Source organism: Salmo salar, chromosome 13, assembly GCF_965601325.2.
Source record: "Salmo salar chromosome 13, fSalSal1, whole genome shotgun sequence".
Taxonomy (NCBI): Eukaryota; Metazoa; Chordata; class Actinopteri; order Salmoniformes; family Salmonidae; genus Salmo; species Salmo salar.
In genome coordinates, this window is record NC_138303.1 from 22,494,215 (window position 1) to 22,521,481 (window position 27,267).

The 27,267-nt window shown below is 40.2% G+C and overlaps 1 protein-coding gene across 5 annotated transcripts in view; it reads left to right on the top strand.

Annotated features, from left to right (window-relative positions):
• Positions 1 to 16,711, top strand: part of LOC106566672 (poly(rC)-binding protein 4) — a 68,214-nt gene extending 51,503 nt beyond the window's left edge. For all 5 annotated transcript variants that reach the window (XM_014134929.3, XM_014134932.3, XM_014134927.3 and 2 more), the window contains 4 exons: positions 122 to 251; positions 1,007 to 1,050; positions 11,063 to 11,232; positions 15,371 to 16,711. In XM_014134929.3, the coding sequence (XP_013990404.3) occupies positions 122 to 251; positions 1,007 to 1,050; positions 11,063 to 11,232; positions 15,371 to 15,728 (702 nt within the window). In that variant the 3' untranslated portion in view covers positions 15,729 to 16,711. The remainder of the gene's footprint in view (positions 1 to 121; positions 252 to 1,006; positions 1,051 to 11,062; positions 11,233 to 15,370) is intronic.
• Positions 16,712 to 27,267: the final 10,556 nt, after the last annotated feature.

Consider the following 27,267-nt stretch of genomic DNA (forward strand, 5'->3'; position numbering starts at 1 on the left):
GTATAAATATACTTTCATTTATTTATTATACCGCAAAGTATCCAAACTGCTATTGAACTGTTACGAGTAATCTTACAATCCCACTGTCATTTGATATGTTCTTTCTCCCTTTGTGTCCTAGTTGGCCAAGCTACATCAGCTATCCATGCAGCAGAACATGCAGCAGAACATGCAGCAGAACATGCAGCAGAACATGCAGCAGAACATGCAGCAGAGTACCATGAGCCAGCAGGCTACAACCATTCTACCCGGTATGAGTTTACTGTCCTTTATTTAGCCCACATGGCAGTCAAATATGTTTAACTATATGGATATTCACAAGGATAACAGGTGCAAGTTGTTGTAGGTGTGAGTAGCAATAGTTAAAGCTGTAGGAGACTTAGGCATTGGACAGTATACATCCAGACTAGAACTAATGCCTTCTCTTGAATGCTGATCTTACTCAAAGCCAACCTGTTACACTAACTACACAAGAGCTAGATTTTGGCTTGATATTTACTGTAATCGTCTTTCATTCTATTAGTCATGTTTTCCTATCAGCTGCCAAATATCAGTCACATCAACAGTTTGTCAGGGAAGGATGAGCAGAGATAGAACGTCTCCTGTTAAGATCTAGTATCTCTTTCTCCAGTAGTGAGAGGGAATGGATCCATGTCATTAGCCCAGCTGATTATGTGCTTGTGGGAGTGAAAATGTGAAGAAGCTCCCAACAGTTTTCTCTCATAAATGGCTCTCCATATCTGGCAGTGAAAAGGGGAACTATTATAAGAAATGATGTGTTCCACCACAGTATCATAGAGCCTGGAGAAATAAGACACCCTGGCGTGTTAAATAGAAGTCTATTCAAATGGAAATGAGCTGCTTAGCTAAATCTAGCCGTTATACCACTGAAAATATTTCTCATGTATCATGCTGGTTTGCTTGACCTGCAACCAAATGTAAAAGATGAATATATGAATGACTGTATGAAAGGGTTTGTTAAGTCATGTATTCTCTCTCTCATTAGGAATGGACTCAAACTCATCGCAGGAGCTCCTTATTCCAAATGATGTAAGCAGTTAATTAAACAATATTACATTTTACATTTCAGTTATTTTATCAGACCTCCTTCGGTTTAAGTCTATTCCGGAGGTGAATTGAAATCCCAATTAAATTCTAGGATTGGAATTGGAATTGGAAAAATACTAATAGAAAATAACTGCCACTTTTCAATCATTGAATGAGAATTTCAGTTAATCTCTTAAATGTACTGAATGAAATGGAATTTACTACCAACCTGAATGCTTTTAACCAGAACAATCTACCGAAGGCTTAGTACCAAACAACACACCAAACAGCAGCAGAAGTCTACTGCAGGCTTAGTACCAAACAACACACCAAACAGCAGCAGAAGTCTACTGCAGGCTTAGTACCAAACAACACACCAAACAGCAGCAGAAGTCTACTGCAGGCTTAGTACCAAACAACACACCAAACAGCAGCAGAAGCAGGAACAGCATATTACACATGTAAACAACTCCGATGCTTGAAGGTTCAAGGCGTGCGAGAGACTGTAGTCTTGGGTAACATCAAAGGTGGGAAGGGGAGACATCTTGGCAACATTACCCAAGTCATTCTAACCCCAGAGTAACCTAAGGTCGTGGGCATTTTGAGCCGATATGGATCCGTTGGTGTTATTGTCTGGGTTCCAGCTGCAGTGTCTCGGAGTGACTCCCATGAGTACCCAGTTAATCCTCTCTTGTTCCCTGACCTACTTACACACTCTCTCTCTGCTGTCAAAACAGACAATAAAAAACAGCCAGAGATCCTCTCCCTCACTCAGACACAGCATGTGATGCCTCTCCAATCACAGAGCAAGAGACGGAGATGCTGGAAAACATTTGGAAAGGCACTACCTAGATTTGTCCTCTGTGATGATCTAGCACTGACTGGCATAGGCTGTCCGACTGTGAACTGATCAGACTTCATGTACTCTACAATCTTGAACTGAATCGTACTATGACAGAGTGCAATAAGCTCTCCTGTTTAAGATGACATGCCAACCAACCAGACATAACTCTTGAACAATGTCACCACTTCTCTCCAGCAAACCCTTAAGTATCAAACCTTCCAATCAGTCAGTGGAATGGCTGGTACTGTAGAATGGGGTGCATGACAGGGACAGCTGAGTCTAAGCTCCAGCCATTGTTCCAGAGAGGACTTATAGCCATGGATGAGCCTTCTCTCTCTGTGTCTCTGGCTCTCTCAGGCATAGCAGAAACCAAAGACCGCAGACCAGTGGAGGATTTAGGATCCATTCTCAGAGGTGCAGTGGGAGATTTAGGCTGGGTGCATCTCAATATTCTAAAACGGTTTCCTCTCCTAATCTCCTTTCTTTTATCTTCATCTGCACTAATCTGAATACATAAAGCGGTGAAAGCGATATGGTGTGCACACACCAGGTATTTGCTTTCCCCTGTCGTTCCCTTCCATACTAGTGCAGCTGAATAAAGAGAAGGAGGAAGGAGGCTACATAGATGAGAGAGAGAAAGAGAGAGTGAGAGAAAGAAAGATTGAGGAAGAGCTTTAGTCAGCAGTACTTCTGCCCAGGGAAGATTTAGCCTGGAGAAAAATGGTGACTCCCCCACCACCCCATCCTTCTTCCTGTGTCCTTTCAAATTACAAATTCAGCTGGAATTCTAAGAAAATATAGGCCAGTTACAGTAGCAGCTGAGGTGCTGTGTATGTCCTGCTTAGCAATGGTAATCACTAATGAACATAGTGGTCTATTACCTGCATGTTATTAACCTGGCTCTACACTAAATCCGGAAGCCCCTAGAGCTCCTACACTACCTCTGAAAATTGCCCTGTAAACATTCAAAACAAGCCTTCTACTCAACATTGTTTTGGGATTACAATGGCCTAGACAGAAGTCTTCCTATACTTCCAATGCAGTTCGTTTTTCACAATCAATTAAGCATCAAGACAAATTGATTCAAGTTGCTCAGAACTAATGTATTGTTCTGAGGTACTGATTCTCCCTCCCAGCAGGGGAGAGTCCTGGTCATTATCTCTGATCCCAGGTCTGTGCTAGTGCTGCTCATCGTCTCCCTGGGTTGCTCTTTAGCCTGGCTGGGCTGTGCCAACACCTAGCTAGCTGCTCCCTGAATAATATGATGTGCCAATAATAGCCAGGCAGACCAGCCATGATGCTGTGCGAACAATGAAATGCTGCTGAGCAGGACAGTGACTTCTCAGGAAGGAATATGAATTATAGGGAGAAGGACAGGAGCAGGAGAACTGTGTGTGTGTGTGTGTGTGTGTGTGTGTGTGTGTGTGTGTGTGTGTGTGTGTGTGTGTGTGTGTGTGTGTGTGTGTGTGTGTGTGTGTGTGTGTGTGTGTGTGTGTGTGTGTGTGTGTGTGTGTGTGTGTGTGTGTGTGTGTGGCGCAGTGGCCACTATCAGTCATCCGTTGTTAAGCTGCCAAAGCACACATACTGGAAGTACTCCATCACTGTCTAGGCCTCTCGCCGTTTGGCTGACAGCATAACCTCTACCTCTGGGGCCTGACACCCTGCACTCAGGCTTAGACCCTGGACCTATACACTGATCCTTAAGCCTAGGTTTCAGAATGGTTCCAGATAAACAAACTGGTGGGAATGAAATGGAACAAGTCACATCCACTAGATTCCTAATTGATGTTCTAATTGATGAAAAGTTATCCTGGAAAGATCATATTAAATTTGTCTGCAGCAAATTGATTAAATCTGTTGGTATCATCAGAAAGATTAGTGGTTTGGTTTATGAGGCTTGCTTCCTAACTCTTTACTATAGCTTAATTTACCCATATCTCATTTGCTGTAATATTGTCTGGGCCATTACATATGCCTCCTACCTACATATGCCGCCACCTCTAATTATCTGGTTCCATTTGCACCTTTGTTTAAGAAACTCAATATCTTGTCTATTTACGACATCAATGTACGCCAACTGTGCATTTTCATCGACAAATACTGATACCTCCCAGACAGTTTACCTAAATCCTTCAATGGAGTCTGCCAGGTTATTTCTGAAACCCATCTATATAACACAAAACACTGCGATAACCTTCACCCTCCCCACTGCCGCACCTCACATAGTCAATTATCTATCAGATGCAGAGGTACCATACTCTGGAATCCTTATCTTCACATTGCAAAAACCTCACCCTCCTTCAATAACTTCAAGCGAAACTGGGGGTCAGCCTGAAGAACCAGACTATTTAAACAAAGATGTATTGTTTGTTTTTTGGGGGGTGGGTGATTGCTGATCAGTTCATTTGTACATTTATAATTAGTAGGTTTTGTTATGTTTTAACATCCCTTTTTTATTTTTCTACTTACACAGTACCAGTCAAATGTTTGGACAAACCTACTCAATCAACAGTTTTTCTTTATTTTTTATATTTTCTACATTTTAGAATAATAGTGAAGATATCAAAACTATGAACTAACATAAATGGAATCATGTAGTAACCAAAAAGTGTTAAACAAATCAAAATATATTTTATATTTGAGATTCTTCAAAGTAGCCACCCTTTGCCTTGACGACAGCTTTGCACACTCTTGGCATTCTCTCAACCAGCTTCACCTGGAATGCTTTTCCAACAGTCTTGAAGGAGTTCCCACATATGCTGAGCACTTGTTGCCTGCTTTTCCTTCCCTCTGCGGTCCAACTCATCCCAAACCATCTCAATTGGGTTGAGTTCGGGTGATTGTGGAGGCCAGGTCATCTGATGCAGCACTCCATCACTCTCCTTCTTAGTCAAATAGCCCTTACACAGCCTGGAGGTGTATTGGGTCAGTGTCCTGTTGAAAAACAAATGATAGTCCCACTAAGCGCAAACCAGATGGGATCTCAAATTTGGACTCAAGGACAGATTTCCACCGGTCTAATATCCATTGCTCGTGTTCCTTGGCCCAAGCAAGTCTCTTCTTCTTATTGGTGTCCTTTAGTAATGGTTTCTTTGCAGAAATTCGACCATGAAGGCCTGATACACGCAGTTGATGTTGAGATGTGTCTGTTACTTGAACTCTGTGAAGAATTTATTTGGGCTGCAATTTCTGAGGCTGGTAACTCTAATGAACTTATCCTCTGCAGCAGAGGTAACTCTGGGTCTTCTTTTCCTATGGCGGTCCTCATGAGAGCCAGTTTCATCATAGCGCGTGATGGTTTTTGCAACTGCACTTAAAGAAATGTTCAAAGTTCTTGAAATTTTCCAGATTGACTGACCATCATGTCTTAAAAGTAATGATGGACTGTCGTTTCTCTTTGTTTATTTGAGCTGTTCTTACCATAATATGGTGTTAATATTAGTCTTTCAGACAATTTTCCTTATTTATCTATGTTTTAAATTGAACCTTTATTTAAATAGGCAAGTCAGTTAAGAACAAATTCTTATTTACAATGACTGCCTACACCGACCAAACCCGGATGACGCTGGGCCAATTGTGCGCCGCCCTATGGGACTCCCAATCACGGCCGGTAGTGACGCCTCTAACACTGAGATGCAGTGCCTTATCCCGCTGCGCCACTCAGGATAGGGCTATCTTCTGTATACCACCCCCAACTTGTCACAACACAACTGATTGATTCAAACGCATTAAGAAGGAAAGAAATTCCTCAAATTAAATTTTAACAAGGCACACCTTTTCATTTAAATGCCTTTCAGGTGACTACCTCATGAAGCTGGTTGAGAGAATGCAAAGCTGTCGTCAAGGCAAAGGGTGGCAACTTTTAGGAATCTCAAATATAAAATATATTTTGATTTGTTTAACACTTTTTTGGTTACTACATGATTTCATATGTGATATTTCATGGTTTTAATGTCTTCACTATTATTCTACAATGTAGAAAATAGTAAAAATAAAGAAAAACCCTGGAATGATTAGATGTGTCCAAACTTTTGACTAGTACTGTATATTGTTTTTTGTGGTGTGGTTTTCATGTAAGCCCTTGGGCTTCCAACCACACCTGTACACCTTTTTTTAACTTTTTTTATCTGTATTGTTGTTTATCATTTATTATCTTTGCTGCAAAAAAATTAAACCTAAACCTAGCATTATCCTCTGGCCTTGGCCCTGCTGAGAATGTATTGTTCTCCAACAGAGCAAAGCTCCATGACAACAGAAACCAATAAAAGAAATCAGCTAAGACCCCGAATAAACTGATGTCAGCATCTTATAAACTGATGTCAGCATCTTATAAACTGATGTCAGCATCTTATAAACTGATGTCAGCATCTTATAAACTAATGTCAGCATCATAAACTAATGTCAGCATCATAAACTAATGTCAGCATCTTATAAACTAATGTCAGCATCTTATAAACTAATGTCAGCATCTTATAAACTAATGTCAGCATCATATAAACTAATGTCAGCATCTTATAAACTAATGTCAGCATCATATAAACTAATGTCAGTATGCTAGAAACTAATGTCAGTATCATAGAAACTAATGTCAGTATCATAGAAACGAATGTCAGTATGCTAGAAACTAATGTCAGTATGATAGAAACTAATGTCAGCATCTTATAAACTAATGTCAGCATCATATAAACTAATGTCAGTATGCTAGAAACTAATGTCAGTATCATAGAAACTAATGTCAGTATCATAGAAACTAATGTCAGTATGATAGAAACTAATGTCAGTATGCTAGAAACTAATGTCAGTATCATAGAAACTAATGTCAGTATGATAGAAACTAATGTCAGCATCTTATAAACTAATGTCAGCATCTTATAAACTAATGTCAGCATCTTATAAACTAATGTCATCATCTTATAAACTAATGTCATCATCTTATAAACTAATGTCAGCATCATATAAACTAATGTCAGCATCATATAAACTAATGTCAGCATCATATAAACTAATGTCAGTATGCTAGAAACTAATGTCAGTATCATAGAAACTAATGTCAGTATCATGGAAACTAATGTCAGTATGCTAGAAACTAATGTCAGTATGATATAAACTAATGTCAGCATCTTATAAACTAATGTCAGCATCATATAAACTAATGTCAGTATGCTAGAAACTAATGTCAGTATCATAGAAACTAATGTCAGTATCATAGAAACTAATGTCAGTATGATAGAAACTAATGTCAGTATGCTAGAAACTAATGTCAGTATCATAGAAACTAATGTCAGTATGATAGAAACTAATGTCAGCATCTTATAAACTAATGTCAGCATCTTATAAACTAATGTCAGCATCTTATAAACTAATGTCAGCATCGTATAAACTAATGTCAGCATCTTATAAACTAATGTCAGCATCTTATAAACTAATGTCAGTATGATAGAAACTAATGTCAGCATCTTATAAACTAATGTCAGCATCTTATAAACTAATGTCAGCATCTTATAAACTAATGTCAGCATCTTATAAACTAATGTCAGCATCTTATAAACTAATGTCAGTATCGTATAAACTAATGTCAGTATCGTATAAACTAATGTCAGCATCTTATAAACTAATGTCAGCATCTTATAAACTAATGTCAGCATCTTATAAACTAATGTCAGCATCTTATAAACTACTGTCAGCATCTTATAAACTAATGCCAGCATCTTATAAACTAATGTCAGCATCTTATAAACTAATGTCAGCATCTTATAAACTAATGTCAGCATCTTATAAACTAATGTCAGCATCTTATAAACTAATGTCAGTATGATAGAAACTAATGTCAGCATCTTATAAACTAATGTCAGCATCTTATAAACTAATGTCAGCATCTTATAAACTAATGTCATTATCGTATAAACTAATGTCAGCATCTTATAAACTAATGTCAGCATCTTATAAACTAATGTCAGCATCTTATAAACTAATGTCAGTATTGTATAAACTAATGTCAGCATCTTATAAACTAATGTCAGCATCTTATAAACTAATGTCATTATTGTATAAACTAATGTCAGCATCATATAAACTAATGTCAGCATCTTATAAACTAATGTCAGCATCATATAAACTAATGTCAGTATGCTAGAAACTAATGTCAGTATCATAGAAACTAATGTCAGTATCATAGAAACTAATGTCAGTATGATAGAAACTAATGTCAGTATGCTAGAAACTAATGTCAGTATCATAGAAACTAATGTCAGTATGATAGAAACTAATGTCAGCATCTTATAAACTAATGTCAGCATCTTATAAACTAATGTCAGCATCTTATAAACTAATGTCAGCATCGTATAAACTAATGTCAGCATCTTATAAACTAATGTCAGCATCTTATAAACTAATGTCAGTATGATAGAAACTAATGTCAGCATCTTATAAACTAATGTCAGCATCTTATAAACTAATGTCAGCATCTTATAAACTAATGTCAGCATCTTATAAACTAATGTCAGTATCGTATAAACTAATGTCAGTATCGTATAAACTAATGTCAGCATCTTATAAACTAATGTCAGCATCTTATAAACTAATGTCAGCATCTTATAAACTAATGTCAGCATCTTATAAACTACTGTCAGCATCTTATAAACTAATGCCAGCATCTTATAAACTAATGTCAGCATCTTATAAACTAATGTCAGCATCTTATAAACTAATGTCAGCATCTTATAAACTAATGTCAGCATCTTATAAACTAATGTCAGTATGATAGAAACTAATGTCAGCATCTTATAAACTAATGTCAGTATCATAGAAACTAATGTCAGTATCATAGAAACTAATGTCAGTATGCTAGAAACTAATGTCAGTATGATAGAAACTAATGTCAGCATCTTATAAACTAATGTCAGCATCATATAAACTAATGTCAGTATGCTAGAAACTAATGTCAGTATCATAGAAACTAATGTCAGTATCATAGAAACTAATGTCAGTATGATAGAAACTAATGTCAGTATGCTAGAAACTAATGTCAGTATCATAGAAACTAATGTCAGTATGATAGAAACTAATGTCAGCATCTTATAAACTAATGTCAGCATCTTATAAACTAATGTCAGCATCTTATAAACTAATGTCAGTATCGTATAAACTAATGTCAGCATCTTATAAACTAATGTCAGCATCTTATAAACTAATGTCAGCATCTTATAAACTAATGTCAGCATCTTATAAACTAATGTCAGCATCTTATAAACTAATGTCAGTATCGTATAAACTAATGTCAGCATCTTATAAACTAATGTCAGCATCTTATAAACTAATGTCAGCATCTTATAAACTAATGTCAGCATCTTATAAACTAATGTCAGCATCTTATAAACTAATGTCAGCGTCATATAAACTAATGTCAGCATCTTATAAACTAATGTCAGCATCTTATAAACTAATGTCAGCATCTTATAAACTAATGTCAGTATCGTATAAACTAATGTCAGTATCGTATAAACTAATGTCAGCATCTTATAAACTAATGTCAGCATCTTATAAACTAATGTCAGTATGATAGAAACTAATGTCAGCATCTTATAAACTAATGTCAGCATCTTATAAACTAATGTCAGCATCTTATAAACTAATGTCAGCATCTTATAAACTAATGTCATTATCGTATAAACTAATGTCAGCATCTTATAAACTAATGTCAGCATCTTATAAACTAATGTCAGCATCTTATAAACTAATGTCAGTATCGTATAAACTAATGTCAGCATCGTATAAACTAATGTCAGCATCGTATAAACTAATGTCAGCATCGTATAAACTAATGTCAGCATCGTATAAACTAATGTCAGTATCGTATAAACTAATGTCAGCATCGTATAAACTAATGTCAGCATCTTATAAACTAATGTCAGCATCTTATAAACTAATGTCAGCATCTTATAAACTAATGTCAGCATCTTATAAACTAATGTCAACATCATATAAACTAATGTCAACATCTTATAAACTAATGTCAGCATCTTATAAACTAATGTCAGCATCGTATAAACTAATGTCAGCATCTTATAAACTAATGTCAGTATGATAGAAACTAATGTCAGCATCTTATAAACTAATGTCAGCATCTTATAAACTAATGTCAGCATCTTATAAACTAATGTCAGCATCTTATAAACTAATGTCATTATCGTATAAACTAATGTCAGCATCTTATAAACTAATGTCAGCATCTTATAAACTAATGTCAGTATTGTATAAACTAATGTCAGCATCTTATAAACTAATGTCAGCATCATATAAACTAATGTTAGCATCTTATAAACTAATGTCAGCATCTTATAAACTAATGTCAGTATCGTATAAACTAATGTCAGCATCTTATAAACTAATGTCAGCATCTTATAAACTAATGTCAGCATCATATAAACTAATGTCAGCATCATATAAACTAATGTCAGCATCTTATAAACTAATGTCAGTATGATAGAAACTAATGTCAGTATGATAGAAACTAATGTCATCATCTTTTAAACTAATGTCAGATAAAAAGAGACTACACAAACCAGCCGGGTGTTATGTTTTGAATTATTTTCCCATTAGGTTTTCTATTAGCCGAGAGATGCCTCTATTCTGGGTCGTGTTCGGGAAGTGATTTGTTTGCAAAGTCACCACGGCGATGGAAATCAATAACCTTTTAGCCATTCAGATTAATGAGAGGCAAATGTGCCCCCTCTCTCTCTCTCCTGTCTGTTATACTGGGGCATGGAGCACTGCAATTAAGGAAGAGGTTGGAAAAACTGTGTGTTTGACATGCATGATAGATGACGGGGCCATTGCAGACAACCAATGTGATTTCAATGTTTAGAGAGGTGTGCATTTCATACACAGACTGTAGAAGGCCAGTAATAACATGTACACACATTCTCAACACAAGCTTTCGCAAGTATTGTCTGCAGTTTATCATTATTCATAGTTAGCATAATCAGCATCATCAACTCCACTGTCATATAGCCTACAGTAGCTTTGTTTGATGTATTGCAATATTGAGACTTTTGAAACAACTCGAAACAATTGCAACGTAATAAATAACTCTTAGACAATCTGAATCCAATCAAGTGCTGAGATATCCACTGCATATAGCTGTCCATCTGTCTATCTATCTATCTCTTGCAGCTGATAGGCTCGATCATCGGCCGGCAGGGCGCTAAGATCAATGAGATCAGGCAGATGTCGGGGGCTCAGATCAAGATTGGCAGCCAGCTAGACGGGACCAGTGACCGTCACGTCACCATTACAGGCACACCAATCAGCATAAACCTGGCCCAGTACCTCATCACCTCCTGGTAAGGCCATTGGCCGATGCGATCCAGGCTAACCAATCAGTGCCGGGGGAGGGAGAGGGGATTCTGTTTCCATAACTGTTAAGGGCAAAGGTTAAACGTGATTTTTCTGTGTTTTATATATATTTCAACACTATGAGGATTAATAGAGTGAAAATTATGATAATGCCCTTTTAGTGTAAGAGCTGTTTGTAAAACCGGCTGAAATTTCTACCTGTTTTGATTGGGTAGAGTTTTGGCCTGCTTTGTGACGTCACCAGGCGCTAAATTAGTTAAGAGACCAATAAGAGAGTTCCAAACCTCTCTGCCAATAACGGCTAGTTTTCAGTTTTCCCCTCTCCACTCAGACCACTCTCAGACAGTCCTAGCTAAATTATTGCTTGAGAAATTGTTCTTTACTAAGAATCTACACTGAACAAAAATATAAAACGCAACATGTAAAGTGTTCATGAGCTGAAATTGAAGATCCCAGAAATTTTCCATAAGCTCAAAAGGCTCATTTCACAAATTTGGTGCACAAATTTGTTTACATCCTTGTTAGTGAGCATTTTTCCTTTGCTACGATAATCCATCCACCGGACAGGTGTGGTATATCAAGAAGCTGATTAAACAGCATGATCATTACACAGGTGCACCTTGTGCATCTTAATATTAAGATGGCGCCGAAGAACATGGCTGACGTTTTACATTCTCCCATCCAATTGTGCTATATTGTTAGTTTTTTTGCGTTTTGTGTAACTTATTTTTTCACTTATTGTGTACATAATGTTGCTGCTACCGTCTCTTATGACCGAAAATAACTTCTGGACATCAGAACAGTGATTACTCACTGTGGACTGGAAGAAACTGTTTCCTTTAACGAGTCCGACGAGAAGGATATCCTGCTTTCACTGGAACAGGCCCAGATCCCCACCTTTTGTGTGAAGAAAAGACGCAGGAAAAGGGTCCGCAGATCGGGCAGCCTTCTGAGAATCCGTAGGCGAGTGAGTAAACTCCCACTGCCATCCGTTCTTCTTGCTAACGTGCAATCATTGGAAAATAAAATTGATGAGCTACGATTAAGATTATCCTACCAACGGGACATTAAAAACTGCAACATCTTATGTTTCACCGAGACGTGGCTGAATGACGATACGGACAATATAGAGCTAGCGGGATTTTCCATGCACCAGCAGAACAGAGACACTACCTCTGATAAGATGAGGGGTGGGGGTGTGTGTCTATTTGTCAATAACAGCTGGTGCGCGATGTCTAATATTGAAGAAGTCTTGAGGTATTGCTCGCCTGAAGTATAGTACCTTATGATAAGCTGTAGACCACATTATCTACCAAGAGTTCTCATCTATATTAGTCGTAGCCGTCTATTTACCATCACAGAACGAAGCTGGCACTAAGACCGCTCTCAACCAACTCTATAAGGCCAAAAGCAAAGAAGAAAATGCTCCTTTTGGCCGGGGACTTTAATGCAGGCAAACTTAAATCAGTTTGACAAAATTTTTACCAACATGTCACATGTGCAACCAGAGAAAAAAAAATCCTACACCACCTTTACTCCACACACAAATCTGCAAATCTGACCATAATAATATCCTCCTGATTCCTGCTTACAAGCAAAAACTAAAGCAGGAAGTACCAGTGACTCACTCAATACAGAAGTGGTCAGATGACGCAGATGCTACACTACAGGACTGTTTTACTAGCCCAGACTGGAATATGTTCCGGGATTCATCCAATGGCATTGAGGAGTGCACCACCTCAGTCATCGGCTTCATCAATAAGTGCATCGACGACGTTGTCCCCACAGTGACTGTACGTACATACCCAAATCAGAAGCCATGGATTACAGGCAACATCTGCACGGAGCTAAAGGGTAGAGCTGTCGCTTTCAAGGAGCGGGAGACTAATCCGGACGCTTATAAGAAATCCCACTATGCCCTCAGATGAACCATCAAATAAGCAAAGCGGTAATCCAGGATTAAGACTAAATCCTACTACACCGGCTCTGACGCTCGTCGGATGTAGCAGGGCTTGAAAGCTATTAAAGACTACAAAGGGAAGCACAGCCACAAGCTGCCCAGTGACACGAGCCTACCAGACGAGCTAAATGCCGTTTATGCTCGCTTCGGGGCAAGCAACACTGAAGCATGCATGAGAGCACCAGCTGTTCTGGACGACTGTGTGATAACGCTCTCAGTAGCCGATGTGAACATTCACAAAGCCGCTGGGCCAGATGGATTATCAGGACGTGTACTCAAAGCATGCGCTGACCAACTGTCAAGTGTCTTCACTGACATTTTCAACCTCTCCCTGACCAAGTCTGTAATACCTAAATGTTTCAAGCAGACCACCATAGCCCCTGTGCCCAAGAAGTGCTTTGAAAGGCTGGTCATAGCTCACATCAACAGCATTCTCCCGTACACCCTAGACCCACTTCAATTCGCATACCGTCCCAACAGATGACGCAATCTCAATCGCACTCCACACTGCCCTTTCTCACCTGGACAAAAGGAATACCTATGTGAGAATGCTGTTCATTGACTACAGCTCAGCGTTCAACACCATAGCACCCACGAAGGTCATCACTAAGCTAAAGACTAAACAACTCCCTCTGCAACTGGATCCTGGACTTCCTGAAAGGCTGCCCCCAGTCTAGGACCAAAAGGCTCCTTAACAGCTTCTACCCCCAAGCCATAAGACTGTTGAACAATTCATAAAAATCGCCACCGGATAATTTACATTGACCACCCCCCAACTGACTCGGTACCGGTGCCCCTTATATATATCCTCGTTATTGTTATTCTTATTGTGTTACTTTTTATTATTACTTTTTATTTTTGTCTAATTGGTAAATATTTTTTTAACTCTTCTTGAACTGCACTGTTGGTTAAGGGCTTGTATGTAAGCATTTCACTGTGAAGTCTACACTTGTTGTATTCGGCGCATGTGACAAATAAAGTGTGATTTGATTTGAATAAAAGGTCACTCTAAAATGTGCAGTTTTGTCACACAACACAATTCCATAGATGTCTCAAGTTTTGAGGGAGCATGCAATTGGCATGCTGACTGCAGGAATGTCTACCAGAGCTGTTGCCAGAGAATTGAATGTTAATTTCTCTACCATAAGCCACCTCCAAAATTTGGCAGTACGTCCAACCAGCTTCACAACCACAGACCACCTGTATGGTGTCGTGGGCAAGCGGTTTGCTTTTGTCAATGTTGTGAACATAGTGCCCCATGGTGGTGGTGGGGTTATGGTATCAGCAGGCATAAGCTACGGACAATGAACGCAATTGCATTTTATTTAATTTGAATGCACAGAGATACCGTGACGTGATCCTGAGTCCCACTGTCTTGCCGTTCAACCACTGCCATCACCTCATGTTTCAGCATGATAATGCACGGCCCAATGTCGCAAGGATCTGTACACAATTCCTGGAAGCTGAAAATGTCCCAGTTCTTCCATGGCCCACATATTCACCAGACGTATCACCCATTGAGCATGTTTGGGATGCTCTGGAATGTTGTATATGACAGCATGTTCCAGTTCCCGCTAATATCCAGCAACTTTGCACAACCATTGAAGAGGAGTGGGAGAACATTTAACAGGCCACAATCAATAGCCTGATCAACTCCATGCAAAGGATATTTTGCGCTGCAAGAGGCAAATGGTGGTCACACCAGATACTGACTGGTTTTCTAATCCACGCCCATACCTTTTATTTAAGGTATCTGTGACCAACAGATGCATATCTGTATTCCCAGTCATGTGAAATCCATAGATTAGGGCATATTTCATTTATTTCAATTGTCTGATTTCCTTATATGAACTGTAACTCAGTAAAATCTTTGAAATTGTTGCATTGTTGCATGCAGTATATTTTTGGTTATTTTTTTGACCATTTTAATTTAAAAAAATAACAGTGAGGTACTTCATTGTTACCCAGAAATAATTTGATATTTAGATAAAAACGTCTGCATCGGACCTTTAAATAACATGGTGATGTGCGGTAATGATGGCATTGTGCTCTTGTTCTGGTAATAATCCCTTAGAGAATTTATAGATATGTATTGTATTGCATTGTACTGTATTCTATTCTATTGTATCGAAAGCCACTCGTCCTCTACTCTTCTCTCTCCATAGTTTAGAGACAGCTAAATCCACAGCACAGGCAGCGTCCATGGTCTCCCCCAACATGGCTGACCTCAACATGGCCTTCACCCAGCCCGTCTCCCCGGCCTCTTCCCCCCACTCCGCCTCCACCCTGGCAGCCATGAGTGCCCTCTCCCCAACCCCCGTCATGGGCCACCCCTACGGCGTTCTGCCCTTTTCCAGCCTGCTAGGGGTCAAGTCTGTCCCCTTCCTGACTCTCTCTAGCCCCACGCCCCAGGTCGCTGTCACCGCAGCCCCCTCCCACACCACCCTGGCAGCCTACACTACCAAAATCTCCTCAGCCAACTGCATCAAGAAACCCGACAGACAGAAGTTCGCACCCTACTGATGCTACATGCTACACCAGGCTAGCCTCAGCCTTCTTCTGGAGGCTGAAATGAAGGACAGCTTTCTATAATGGCTCCGTCTCCAGTTAAACCCTATTCCCTACATAGTGCACTATATGATGAATAGGGTGCCATGTCAGATGTTCATCCACTCACGCCATATCTGCTGCCAGAGATGGTCTTGACTTGACTTTATGGTTCACCACATGGAAGAGAGGATAACTATCATAAGGTATACTATACATTACATATATAGATGATTTGTGAGTTCCCCATGAAATGATGGACTGCTTTCACCTCCACTTCATTCTACTGTTATTTATCACTAATAAAGGGCACAGTCCTAACTTGGGAAATGCACTAACTTGGATTTTCATGTAAATCATGCACTGATGTGATGGTACGTTTTTGTCTCTCAAGTTAGGAATAGGCCCAAAAGTATTTATCCTTCAGTAAGTTTGTAAATTATACTCTGATGCGGATGGATGCTCACTGTATGATGCTTTTATACAATGTCTATGTTTGCTTCTTGAAGTTTTTAAGAAAATCTGTAAATGCTTGGGAGGAAAAAGATAAGTGTTTTCTGCTATAGGAATCTAATGTTGAGTGTTATGTTTGAAATGTGCAACTTGTTTTATTTATGTATATTGATTTGTTTATTAAACTTTTTTTTTCTTGAAATGGGTGCAGGTTTGAGTCTCCCTTTTAAATTTGACCATTGTTCATTTTAAAGGGGAAATCTGCAACTTCTTTGTCGCCTGTGGACACCAGATGAAATGCTCAATCAATGAAAGAAAACACACACACTCAAAATCAAATGTAAGCCAATCAGTGCGCTTCAAACATATTGCAGAATACATGAAACAACCCAAAGAGCGGTCTTTCTTTCTTTTAGAGATAATTCATCTATTTGAAACCACAGTGAAGACTGCACTTGTAAAGCCACTTTGAAAATACACATCATATTAAAAGTGACGCAACACCAGTTCTCCTGCCAGCTTATTTTTTATTTCCCCCTAGCTGTCACGAGCCGGTGGGTGGCATGTCATTCCAAATGGCAGGTTTTATGAGGGATGCTCTTCACATCATAGTGCTCTTTGTCCCCGAACAATAACTGCAGTGTGAGGCAGGCAGGCTCCTCCACAACCCCACTGGAGCAGAGGGCTCCGCCTGCATTCACAAATACAGGGCACACACAGAGTTACTATATACACACACACTGTGCGAACACTCAGATGCTTAACTCACACACTGTGTGTACACACACACACATTCTGATACTGAACACACACACGCACTCAGACACTGTTTCCACACACACAAAAACATGCTCAGATCCTACACACACCCACACACATCAACTGACGCTCAGAGATGAGGGTAAGGGAGAGAGAGCGTGGAAGATAAGGGAACATGCAGTCACAGCATCAACATGCACCACAGCATCGTCATCCTCTGGAGAGAAAGCCAGCCTTATTTCCTTCCACTCTTAGAAGACCTCAGTGGGAACGACAGGAGGCCTTGACAGCGACGTGTCCTTGCTGTTGCCATAGATATTCACTTACATGTGGTCTCAGAGGCATGCAACAATATTACCCTTTCACCAGACTTTGACATCACAACAGCGGAATTTCTATGCTAAATATGCAAGGGTCGTTAGAGTTTTCAAATTCTGTCTCTTTACGCCGCTGATATGAAGGAGCTTTTGTTAGTGTGAGCTGAGTTGCCTACTGTAGAAAAGGATCTCTCCCTCCCTCTCTCTCTGTCTCTCCCTCCCTCTCTCTCTCTCTCTCTGTCTCTCCCTCCCTCTCTCTCTGTCTCTCCCTCCCTCTCTCTCTCTCTCTCCCTCCCTCTCCCTTTCTCTCTCTCTCTCCCTCCCTCTCTCTCTCTCTCTCTCTGTCTCTGTCTCTCCCTCCCTCTCTCTCTCTCTGCCTCCCTCTCTCTCTCCCTCCCTCTCTGTCTCTCCCTCCCTCTCTCTCTCTGTCTCTCCCTCCCTCTCTCTCTCTGTCTCTCCCTCCCTCTCTCTCTCTCTGTCTCTCCCTCCCTCTCTCTCTGTGTCTCTTTCTCTCCTCCTCTTTACTGCCTAATGCAGCTCCCTGAAAAAAGGTCCTAAAATATCCATACCCTCAGTAGGGGTCTCTATACCTCCCGCATCTCTCTCGCTCTCCCTCTTTCTTCTCCCCCCTCTCTCTCTCTCTCTCTCTCTCTCTCTCTCTCTCTCTCTCGCTCTCTCCTCACTCAAACCCTCTTTATCTTCCTCTCTCTCATCCTCTTACTAAGATCTCTCACTGCACATAATTACACAAAACATCTATTCATACATACGCTGAAGGCAAAACATAATTATATTGTGTTATCTACAGTATCTAACGTTTATCAGACACGATTCTATCTTTGATTATGTTTACATCCCAACACTACATCATCAACAAATATTGAAAATGTATTTCATACAGTATACTCTCTCTGTAAGTTTGCCTATAGATATGAATGAGAATGCACAGGAGCAATACTTTCCCTCAGACACTTGTGCCACCTGCAGGAACAAGTGCACATAGCACCATTGAATTCACTGTACCTTCTGCTACAGTACGTAGCCTAATTCAGTTTGATCTCTCTCAAGCATTTGAAACAGCAATGCAGGTCCTAGTGAGAATTTCCAGGAAGATTGTAGTGGCCTTGAGTGGAAAGGTGTTTGTCATTGCCCTTTCATATTCTAGGGTCTGCTATGGACCCAGAGGCCTAACGTGAACCCTCTCATGTCTGCTATAACACACACACACATACTTTCTTATGATGACTCAACGCACACACGCAGTATGGGTGGCACAGGAGGTTGGTAGCAACTTAATTGAGGAGGACGGGCTCGTGGTAATGGCTGGAGTAAAATCTGTGGAATGGTGTCAAATGCATCAAACACATGGTTTGATACCATTCCATTTGCTCCGTTCCAGACATTATTATGAGCTGTCCTCCCCTCAGCAGCCTCCACTGATGGGTGCCTATAACCGCTGTGTAGTTGATATCACAAAAGCATAACCACCACAAAATGGAATCATCATCACAAAAGCATCAATGACAGCATTGCCTATTTATCAGAGACCTGACAGATTCTCCACTGTTCCTGCAAACACAAAGCATAGCACATTTTAAAAGGTGAATGGAGTTGAGTAGCTTAGGAGATTTCCACTAACATCTTGCTTTAGGCAAAGCATATTTTTTGCATGTCCAATAGGACAGTTCCGATGTCGTTTTGCATAGGCTACTGGTCAGCTTGAACTTGAGACAGAGACCGCATTTTCTTGATCAACATCGGATGTACAACATTCATATACCACACCTTTACAAAGGCCTTCAATTACAGATAACAGGTTGCTGTTTCTGTTAGTCAATAGTCAATAAAAATGTTTAAAAAAATGATTATGGATAGCAGCTCTTATTAAGTTGCTGATTAAAGAATGTGATATGATGGAAACTTGTCCCCAACGACCCATTAAAGTCTTACGAATACATTGGTCTATAAATCAGTTTTCCCCAATCTGTCCCTTGGGGACACCTAGGGTTGCACATCTTTTTACCAGCCCAGCATGAGGCATTTAACTGGTTGAATCCGGTGTGCTAGTGCTGTGACATTGATTAGAGAGGCCTTAGCTGGTGCGTACTACATGTAAAGTGGCTGTCATTTTCCTTCTGTACTCATTGCATGGGAACAAGCTTAATAACGTTCCACTGAAGAAGAAAAGCTGGGCGCTTCTGTGTTAAAGTCGACCTGAGCATGCACAAGTAGTTAGTAATTTCCAAATTAAACTATGTTCAGAATGATCCAGTCTATATGTTGGAGTTCCAAATCAAATGTTATTTTTCACGTGCCAAATACAACAGGTGTAGACTTTACCGTAAAATTGTTACTTACAAGCCCTTAAAACTGCAAAGTTGGTTAAGAAAATATGAGTTAAGAAAATATTTACTAACTGAACTAAAAAATCAATACACAATAAAAGCAGCACACGAGCCGGGGCCGTGGTAGAGCATGGTGTTTGCAACGCCAGGGTTGTGGGTTCGATTCCCACGGGGGACCAGTACAGAGAAAAAAATGTATGAAATGTATGCATTCACTACTGTAAGTCGCTCTGGATAAGAGCGTCTGCTAAATGACTAAAATGTAATGTACATACAGTGGGTGCAATGTGTGGGGTACATGTTAGTCAAGGTCATTTGTACATGTAGGTAGGCTTTATTTCAAAAGTTTAAGGAGGAAATTGAAAACATTTGGAACATTACAGAGTAGTTGGCTAAGTCTCAAAGAAGGCTTTTCAGTCAATAATATTTCATGGCTTTTAAAAAGGGCTCACAGAGCTTGTTTTTCCACTCACAGCTGTCCCCCCAGTGCTAGTCATGAAGATGAGATGTTAATGAAGCAATACAAATGAAATTGCAGTGAGTTTTGTTGGCTAGTTCTTCAGTATTGTTAAGATACGTCGTGGCTGGGACAGGCAATGTAACATCATAACGTTTTTTAGGAAAGGTTTTTATAAAACATGCACCTTACATCGGATCATCTTGAAACATTCTCTGTAAAACTAACTTTCGTTAAGGTTTTATATGGTCTATAAATGGCTTCCCTCTTTTCATAGTCAGTATCCTTTTTCAGCGTTATGATGTCCGTAACATGTGATGGATGTGACCAAAATATATGCTGAAATGCATAACTCATACATGGCGGTACCGTTTTCTTTAGAGAATCTATGCAATCTATATTGTTGAAGCGTTACAGACATGCACGATAGAAATTTGAAGGGAATCCGATCGAGCCGTCATATGTAACGTTTACTGTGAATGCAGTCACCTGCAGTCACTGCGAACCCGAGAACATTGGCTTGAAATTGATATTGCGCTATAGCACGGATCTTCCATGGTACAGATTTAATCATTTTAGTCCCTAATGTACTTTGATCAATACATATCTTGTATTCCCCAACCACTAAAACCCTAACCCACATACAGTGCCTTCGGTAAGTGTTCAGACCCCTTGACTTTTTCCACATTTTGTTACCTTATTCTAAAATTGATTAAATACAAATTATTCCTCAGCAACCTACAAACAATACCCCATAATGACAAAGCAAAAACAGGTTTTTAGAAATGTTTGCTGATTTATTAAAGATAGAAAAACAGGAATATCAGAATTACATAAGTATTCAGACCCTTTACTCAGTACTTTGTTGAAGAACCTTTGGCTGTGATTACAGCATTAAGTCTTCTTGGGTATGAAGCTACAAGCTTGGCACCTGTATTTGGGGAGCTTCTCCCATTGATCTCTGCAGATCCTCTCAAGCTCTGTCAGGTTGGATGGAGAGTGTTGCTGCAAAGCTATTTTCAGGTCTCTCCAGAGATGTTCGATCAAGTTCAAGTCCGGACTTTGGCTGGGCCACTCAAGGACATTCAGAGACTTGTCCCGAAGCCACTCCTGCGTTGTCTTCGCTGTGTGCTTAGGGTCGTTGGAAGTTGAACCTTTGCCCCAGTCTGAGGTCCTGAGTGCTCTGGAGCAGGTGTTCATCAAGGATCTCCCAGTACTTTGCTCCATTAATCTGTCCCTCAAACCTGACTAGTCTCCCAGTCCCTGCTGCTGAAAAACATCCCCACACCGTAGGGTTGGTGCCAGGTTTGTTCCAGACATGACACTTGGCATTCAGGCCAAAGAGTTCAATCTTGGTTTCATAACACCAGAGAATCTTGTTTCTCATGGTCTGAGAGTCTTTAGGTGCCTTTTGGCAGACTCCAAGTGGGCTGTCATGTGTCTTTTAGTGAGGCGTGGCTTCCGCCTGGCCACTCTACCATAAAGGCATGATTGGTGGAGTGCTACAGAGATGGTTGTCCTTCTGGAAGGATCTCCCATCGCCACAGAGGAACTCTAGAGTTCTGTCAGTGACTATCGGGTTCTTGGTCACCTCCCTGACCAAGGCCTTTCTCTCCCAATTGCTCAGTTTGGATGGGCAGCCAGCTCAAGGAAGAGTCTTGGTGCTTCCAAATTTCTTCCATTTAGAATGATGGAAGCCACTGTGTTCTTGGTGATCTTCAATGCTGCATAAATGTTTTGGTACCCTTCCCCAGTCCTGTACCTCGACACAATCCTGTCTCAGAACTCTACCAACAATTCCTTCGACCTCATGGCTTGGTTTTTGCTCTGACATGCACTGTCAACTTTGGGACTTTATATAGACAGGTGTGTGCCTTTCCAAATCATGTCCAATAACTTGAATTTACCGCAGGTGGACTCCAATCTAGTTGTAGAAACATCTCAAGGGTGATCAATGGAAACAGGATGCAGCTGAGCTCAATTTCGAGTCTCATAGCAAAGGGTCTGAATACTAATGTAAATAAGGTATTTCAGTTTTTAATTTTTAATACATTTTCAGAAATGTCTAAAAACCTGTTATCACTTCGTCATTTTGGGGTATTGTGTGTAGATTGATGAGGAACATGTTCATTTAATACATTTTAGAAAAAGGCTGTAACAAAATGCGGAAAAAGGCAAGGGGTCTGAATACTTTCAGAATGCACTGTACACCTGCATGGTAGGCCTTTTATTTACGGGAACTATTGGTTTTGTAGGGAACATTTCATAGGGAATTTATCTCTGCAATTAGAGAAGGAGGCCGAATTTAGGGAACTTATCTCTGAAATCAGAGAAATAGAGTGACTTAAACAAAAGTATGTTGCTGTGCACCAGGCATTAACCTGGGGAGATACCCGAAGGTACTGTCAACAGTATTACATAGACCTGGCCAGCACCTGCAACCAGAATGAGAACCGGGAGTTCCAGAGGACTGCACCGTAGGGGTATTATACGGGGGTATTATAGGTGGATCGGCCTGCACATGAATCTGGTCTCAGAGCATTTCGTATTATTCTGTAATTAAATCCGAGACACTCCATGATATGTTATGTTTCGTATGGTATGTATTAATGTGTGGATGTCCATCACCGATTCCGCATGACATGTTACGAATTTGCAAAAAGTACAATATGTTAAGAATTTACAAAACGTATGATATGTTATGAATTCTAGCTAGGTTGCTAACGTTGGCTAGCTCGTTTACATTAGCTAGACTAGGGGTTATTGTTAGGGGTTAGGGTTAAGATTAAATTTAGGAGTTAGGTTAAAGGGTTAATTAAGGTTAGGATTAGGGTTAGCTGAAAGGCTTAAGGTTAGGGTTAGGTGAAGGGTTAGCTAAAAGGCTTAAGGTTAGGGTTAGGTGAAGGGTTAGGTATAAGGGTAAAGGTTAGGGTTAGGTATAAGGGTTAAGGTTAGGGTTAGGTGAAGGGTTAGCTAACATGCTAAGTATTTGCAAAGTAGCTAAAAAGTAGTAGTTGAAAAGTTGCTAATTAGCTAAAATGTTAAAGTTGTCCTTGATGAGATTGAACTCGCAACCTTTGGGTTGCTAGAAGTTTGTGGTATACACCCGACCAACTACCCTACTTTTGTTTTTGCCTTAAGTAACCATCTGTCTTATGTAACCATACCAAACGTGTCCTGATTTTCATACAGAATATTATACGAAATGCTCTGAGACCAGGTTGTGCACAGAGACTCTCAAGTGGTTAGACCAGAATGCCTACTCATTCAAAAACTGGAAGCAAGGACAACCTCAATTCAAAGTGACCCACAAATGTGGTGCGTCTTCTACAGACACATGGCAATGGGAAGTTGATGTGAAATGTCATACCCATGGTGCCCTCCGTATGATGAACAGATACAGTATGTAGTGAGAGTGAAGCTGACTCCTCTGTCACAATGACAGATCTGGCTTTGTTAGAGGCCATTTTACAGCAGATCCTGGAGAAAATGACAGAGAAGAGGAGGTGTCAAGATGCCAAACTGAGTTGGAAAAGGCAGCCAGGCGGAGAAGTCTTCATGGAGGAGAAGGAGAATGAGATAAGTGAGAAGAAAAGAGATGTTATTAATCTCCTTCTCTATATTCTGATGGGAGATCTAGTATAAATTATGTATTGAATGTATTGTGAAATGTGTACCATAAAGGGGCAATCTGCAGTTGCTACATCTATTTTTGGACAATTAATTATATGTACCCATTGATTCTTGAAGAATTTAACTTGTAAATTCCTCATGGGCTTAGTTCAACTGTCGTACCCCATCAGAACCCAAAATATAAGCTTGTTTTACTCCAATGTTGGTAAGCAAAGTAAATGTAAACAAACACTGTATAGCCTCAAAACATGGCTAAAACTGTAATATTGATATCATGGATGGTCAATCCTTGCATCCTTTGAGCGTGGTTACATATTCTCCAGCACCATCCCTCAGCTTTTTACCAAAACGGGCGGGGAGTGGCTTTGTTGTTTTTTCAACTGGTGATTGCTGCTTTAACAAATATAAAAAACATTTACATCATGTTGATCGATTTTATAGGTGGAGATTGTGGAGAAGCTAGGCCTATAACTCTCCTCCACTGACTGTGCACAGTTCACAAGACATCAATAAGCGGCAGCAGCAGCCACAGTAATTTATTTATAAAATGTTTTATTTAACCCTTGTTTTCATTGTCCTGTCTAATATGACCATTAAAGCAACTTTCATTTATATATATGAAATACATGATCTAGAATGTATATTTAAAACATAGAATGCATTTTAAATTGCTCTATGTTGTGGAAATGCTCTTGTTTCCCCAAAACGGTGCACACCGTTCTTCAACAGCCTTTGAGCAAAGATTATCTATTATATTGACAAGATATTCAAGAGATCGCTCTAACAGGGGAAGTATGTCCTCAACTATGGAAGGCGAGATCAGGTGGGAACATTCTAGCCAATCAGAGGGCAGATACCTGTGTGAACATGAGTTACAACTAAGTTGTTTTTCTCAAAGTTGCCGGATTGCCACTTGCATCCACTCATATCAGTACGTTTGTAACAGCCTAAATATTACAAAATTTCTATTTGATTAAAGAAGCTCACATAATTCAACACTCTCATAGTCTTCCAAAACAAAGGCCTTCTCTCACTTGGACAGATTTTGGGCAGAGTAAATACTCCCTGCTTTGAGGTATGTTGCCTCCAGTGAATTATATATACACATTGGTTTGTTCCTGTTTTGTGGGTGTGCCATGTACAATATGGGTGTGACCATTTGAAATTGCTAAACTCATGCATCACACCATATGGTAATCACCCTCTTGGCCACCATAATAACGTTTTTCAACTGTTCATTCAGTACAGTACCGTTTCCGTTGAGAGAGAGGACGCGAGGAGTATGTAATAGATTCTCCCTAGGTATGTCGCCGGAGCAGTTGCCTCTCCCTCGCATGCAGCCTGGCGCACTTGGGACAACTTTAGACATTCCTGTTTTGAGTCAGACCACAGGGAGGAGGTCAGAGACTTAGCAGTGTGGTGCCAGGACAACAACCTCTCCCTCAAAGTCAGTAAGACCAAGGATCTGATTGTGGACTGTATTAGAAAGAGGGGAGAGCACGCCCCCATCCACATCGACAGGGCTATTGTGGAGCGGGTTGAGAGCTTTAAGTTCCTTGGCGTCCACATCACTAAGGACTTAACATGGTCCAAACACACCCGCATCAGATCCTTAAAAAGTCATACAGCTGCACCATCTAGAACAGGGGTGGGCAATACCAGTTCTCGAGGGCCTGATTGGTGTCACAGTTTTGCCCCAGCCTCAGCTAACACACCTGACTCCAATAATCACCTAATCATGATCTTCAGTTTAGAATACAGTTTGATTAATCAGCTGTGTTTGCTAGGGATGGAGAAAAAGAGTGACACCATTCAGGCCCTCGAGGAGTTGCCCACCCCTGATCTATAGTAAAACATCTTGACTGGATGCATCACCGCTTGGCATGGCAATTCCACCGCCACTGACCGCAAAGCGCTACAAAGGGTGGTGCAGACAGCCCATTACATCCCTGCGGCTGAGCTCTCTGCTTTCCAGAACCTCTATATCAGGTGGTGTCAGAGGAAGGCCCCTAAAATTGCCAAAGACTCCAGCCACCCAAACCATAGACTGTTCACTCTGCTACCATATAACAAATGGTACCAGAGTATATCTATCCCAGTCTGCTGTCCCCACATGCTTCAAGATGTCCACCATTGTTCCTATACCCAAGAAAGCAAAGGTAACTGAAATAAATGACTATCGCCCCATAGCACTCACTTCTGTCATCATCAAGTGCTTTGGGAGGCTAGTTAAGGATCATATCACCTCTACCTTACCTGACACCCTAGACCCACTTCAATTTGCTTATCATCCACAGACGATGCAATCACCATTGCACTGCACACTGCCCTATCCCATCTGGACAAGAGGAATACCTACGTAAGAATGCTGTTCATTGACTATAGCTCAGCCTTCAACGCCATTGTACCCTCCAAGCTCATCATTAAAACCTGTTGGGGATAGGGGGCAGTATTTGCACGGCCGGATAAAAAACGTACCCGATTTAATCTGGTTACTACTCCTGCCCAGTAACTAGAATATGCATATAATTAGTAGATTTGGATAGAAAACACTTTAAAGTTTCTAAAACTGTTTGAATGGTGTCTGTGAGTATAACAGAACTCATATGGCAGTCAAAACCCTGAGACAAATCCTAACAGGAAATGGAAATCTGATGTGTGGAATCACTTCAAACCTTTGCCATTGAAGCACACAGGGACTTATTAATCATTTAGCACTTCCTACGGCTTCCACTAGATGTCAACAGTCTTTACAAAGTGGTTTGAGTCTTCTATGGTAGAAACTGACCCAAAGAGAGGCTTGGGAAGTTGGTCACAGGGGGAGGGCTATTACTACTATGACGCGGGCGCCCATGGGAACCCTTATGTTCCGAAACGTTTAGTAAGACAATGCAATCGTCCGCCTTGAATATTATTGAAGCTCTGGTTGAAAAAGGCCCTAAAGATTTATGTTATACAACGTTTGACATGTTTGAAAGAACGTAAATATATATTTTTTGCACAGTCCCCGCGCGCTTCAGTACATTATGAGTAGCCTTCGGGAACGCGCTAACAAGAACGAACTATTGGGACATAAATTATTAACTTTTTCGAACAAAACTACATTTGTTGTGGAACTGGGATTCCTGGAGGTGCCTTCTGATGAAGATAATCAAAGGTAAGGGAATATTTACAATAGTATATTTGATTTTAGATGGTTCCAAGATGGCGCTAACATGTATCGCCTAGCCTATTTTTCTGAGCATACCACGTCGTTTATTGCAAAGTGTGATTTCCCAGTAAAGTTTTTTTTAAATCTGGCAATGCGGTTGCATTCACGAGATGTTAATCTATAATTCTTTTGAATGACAATATTACATTTTAACAATGTTTTCGAATAGTAATTTTGTAAATTGTAGCGCTGATTCACCGGAAGCATTTGAGGGAAAATATTTTCTGAACGTCACGCGCCGATGTAAAATGCTGTTTTTATATATAAATATGAACTTTATCGAACAAAAAATGCATGTATTGTGTAACATGATGTCCTAGGAGTGTCATCTGATGACGAT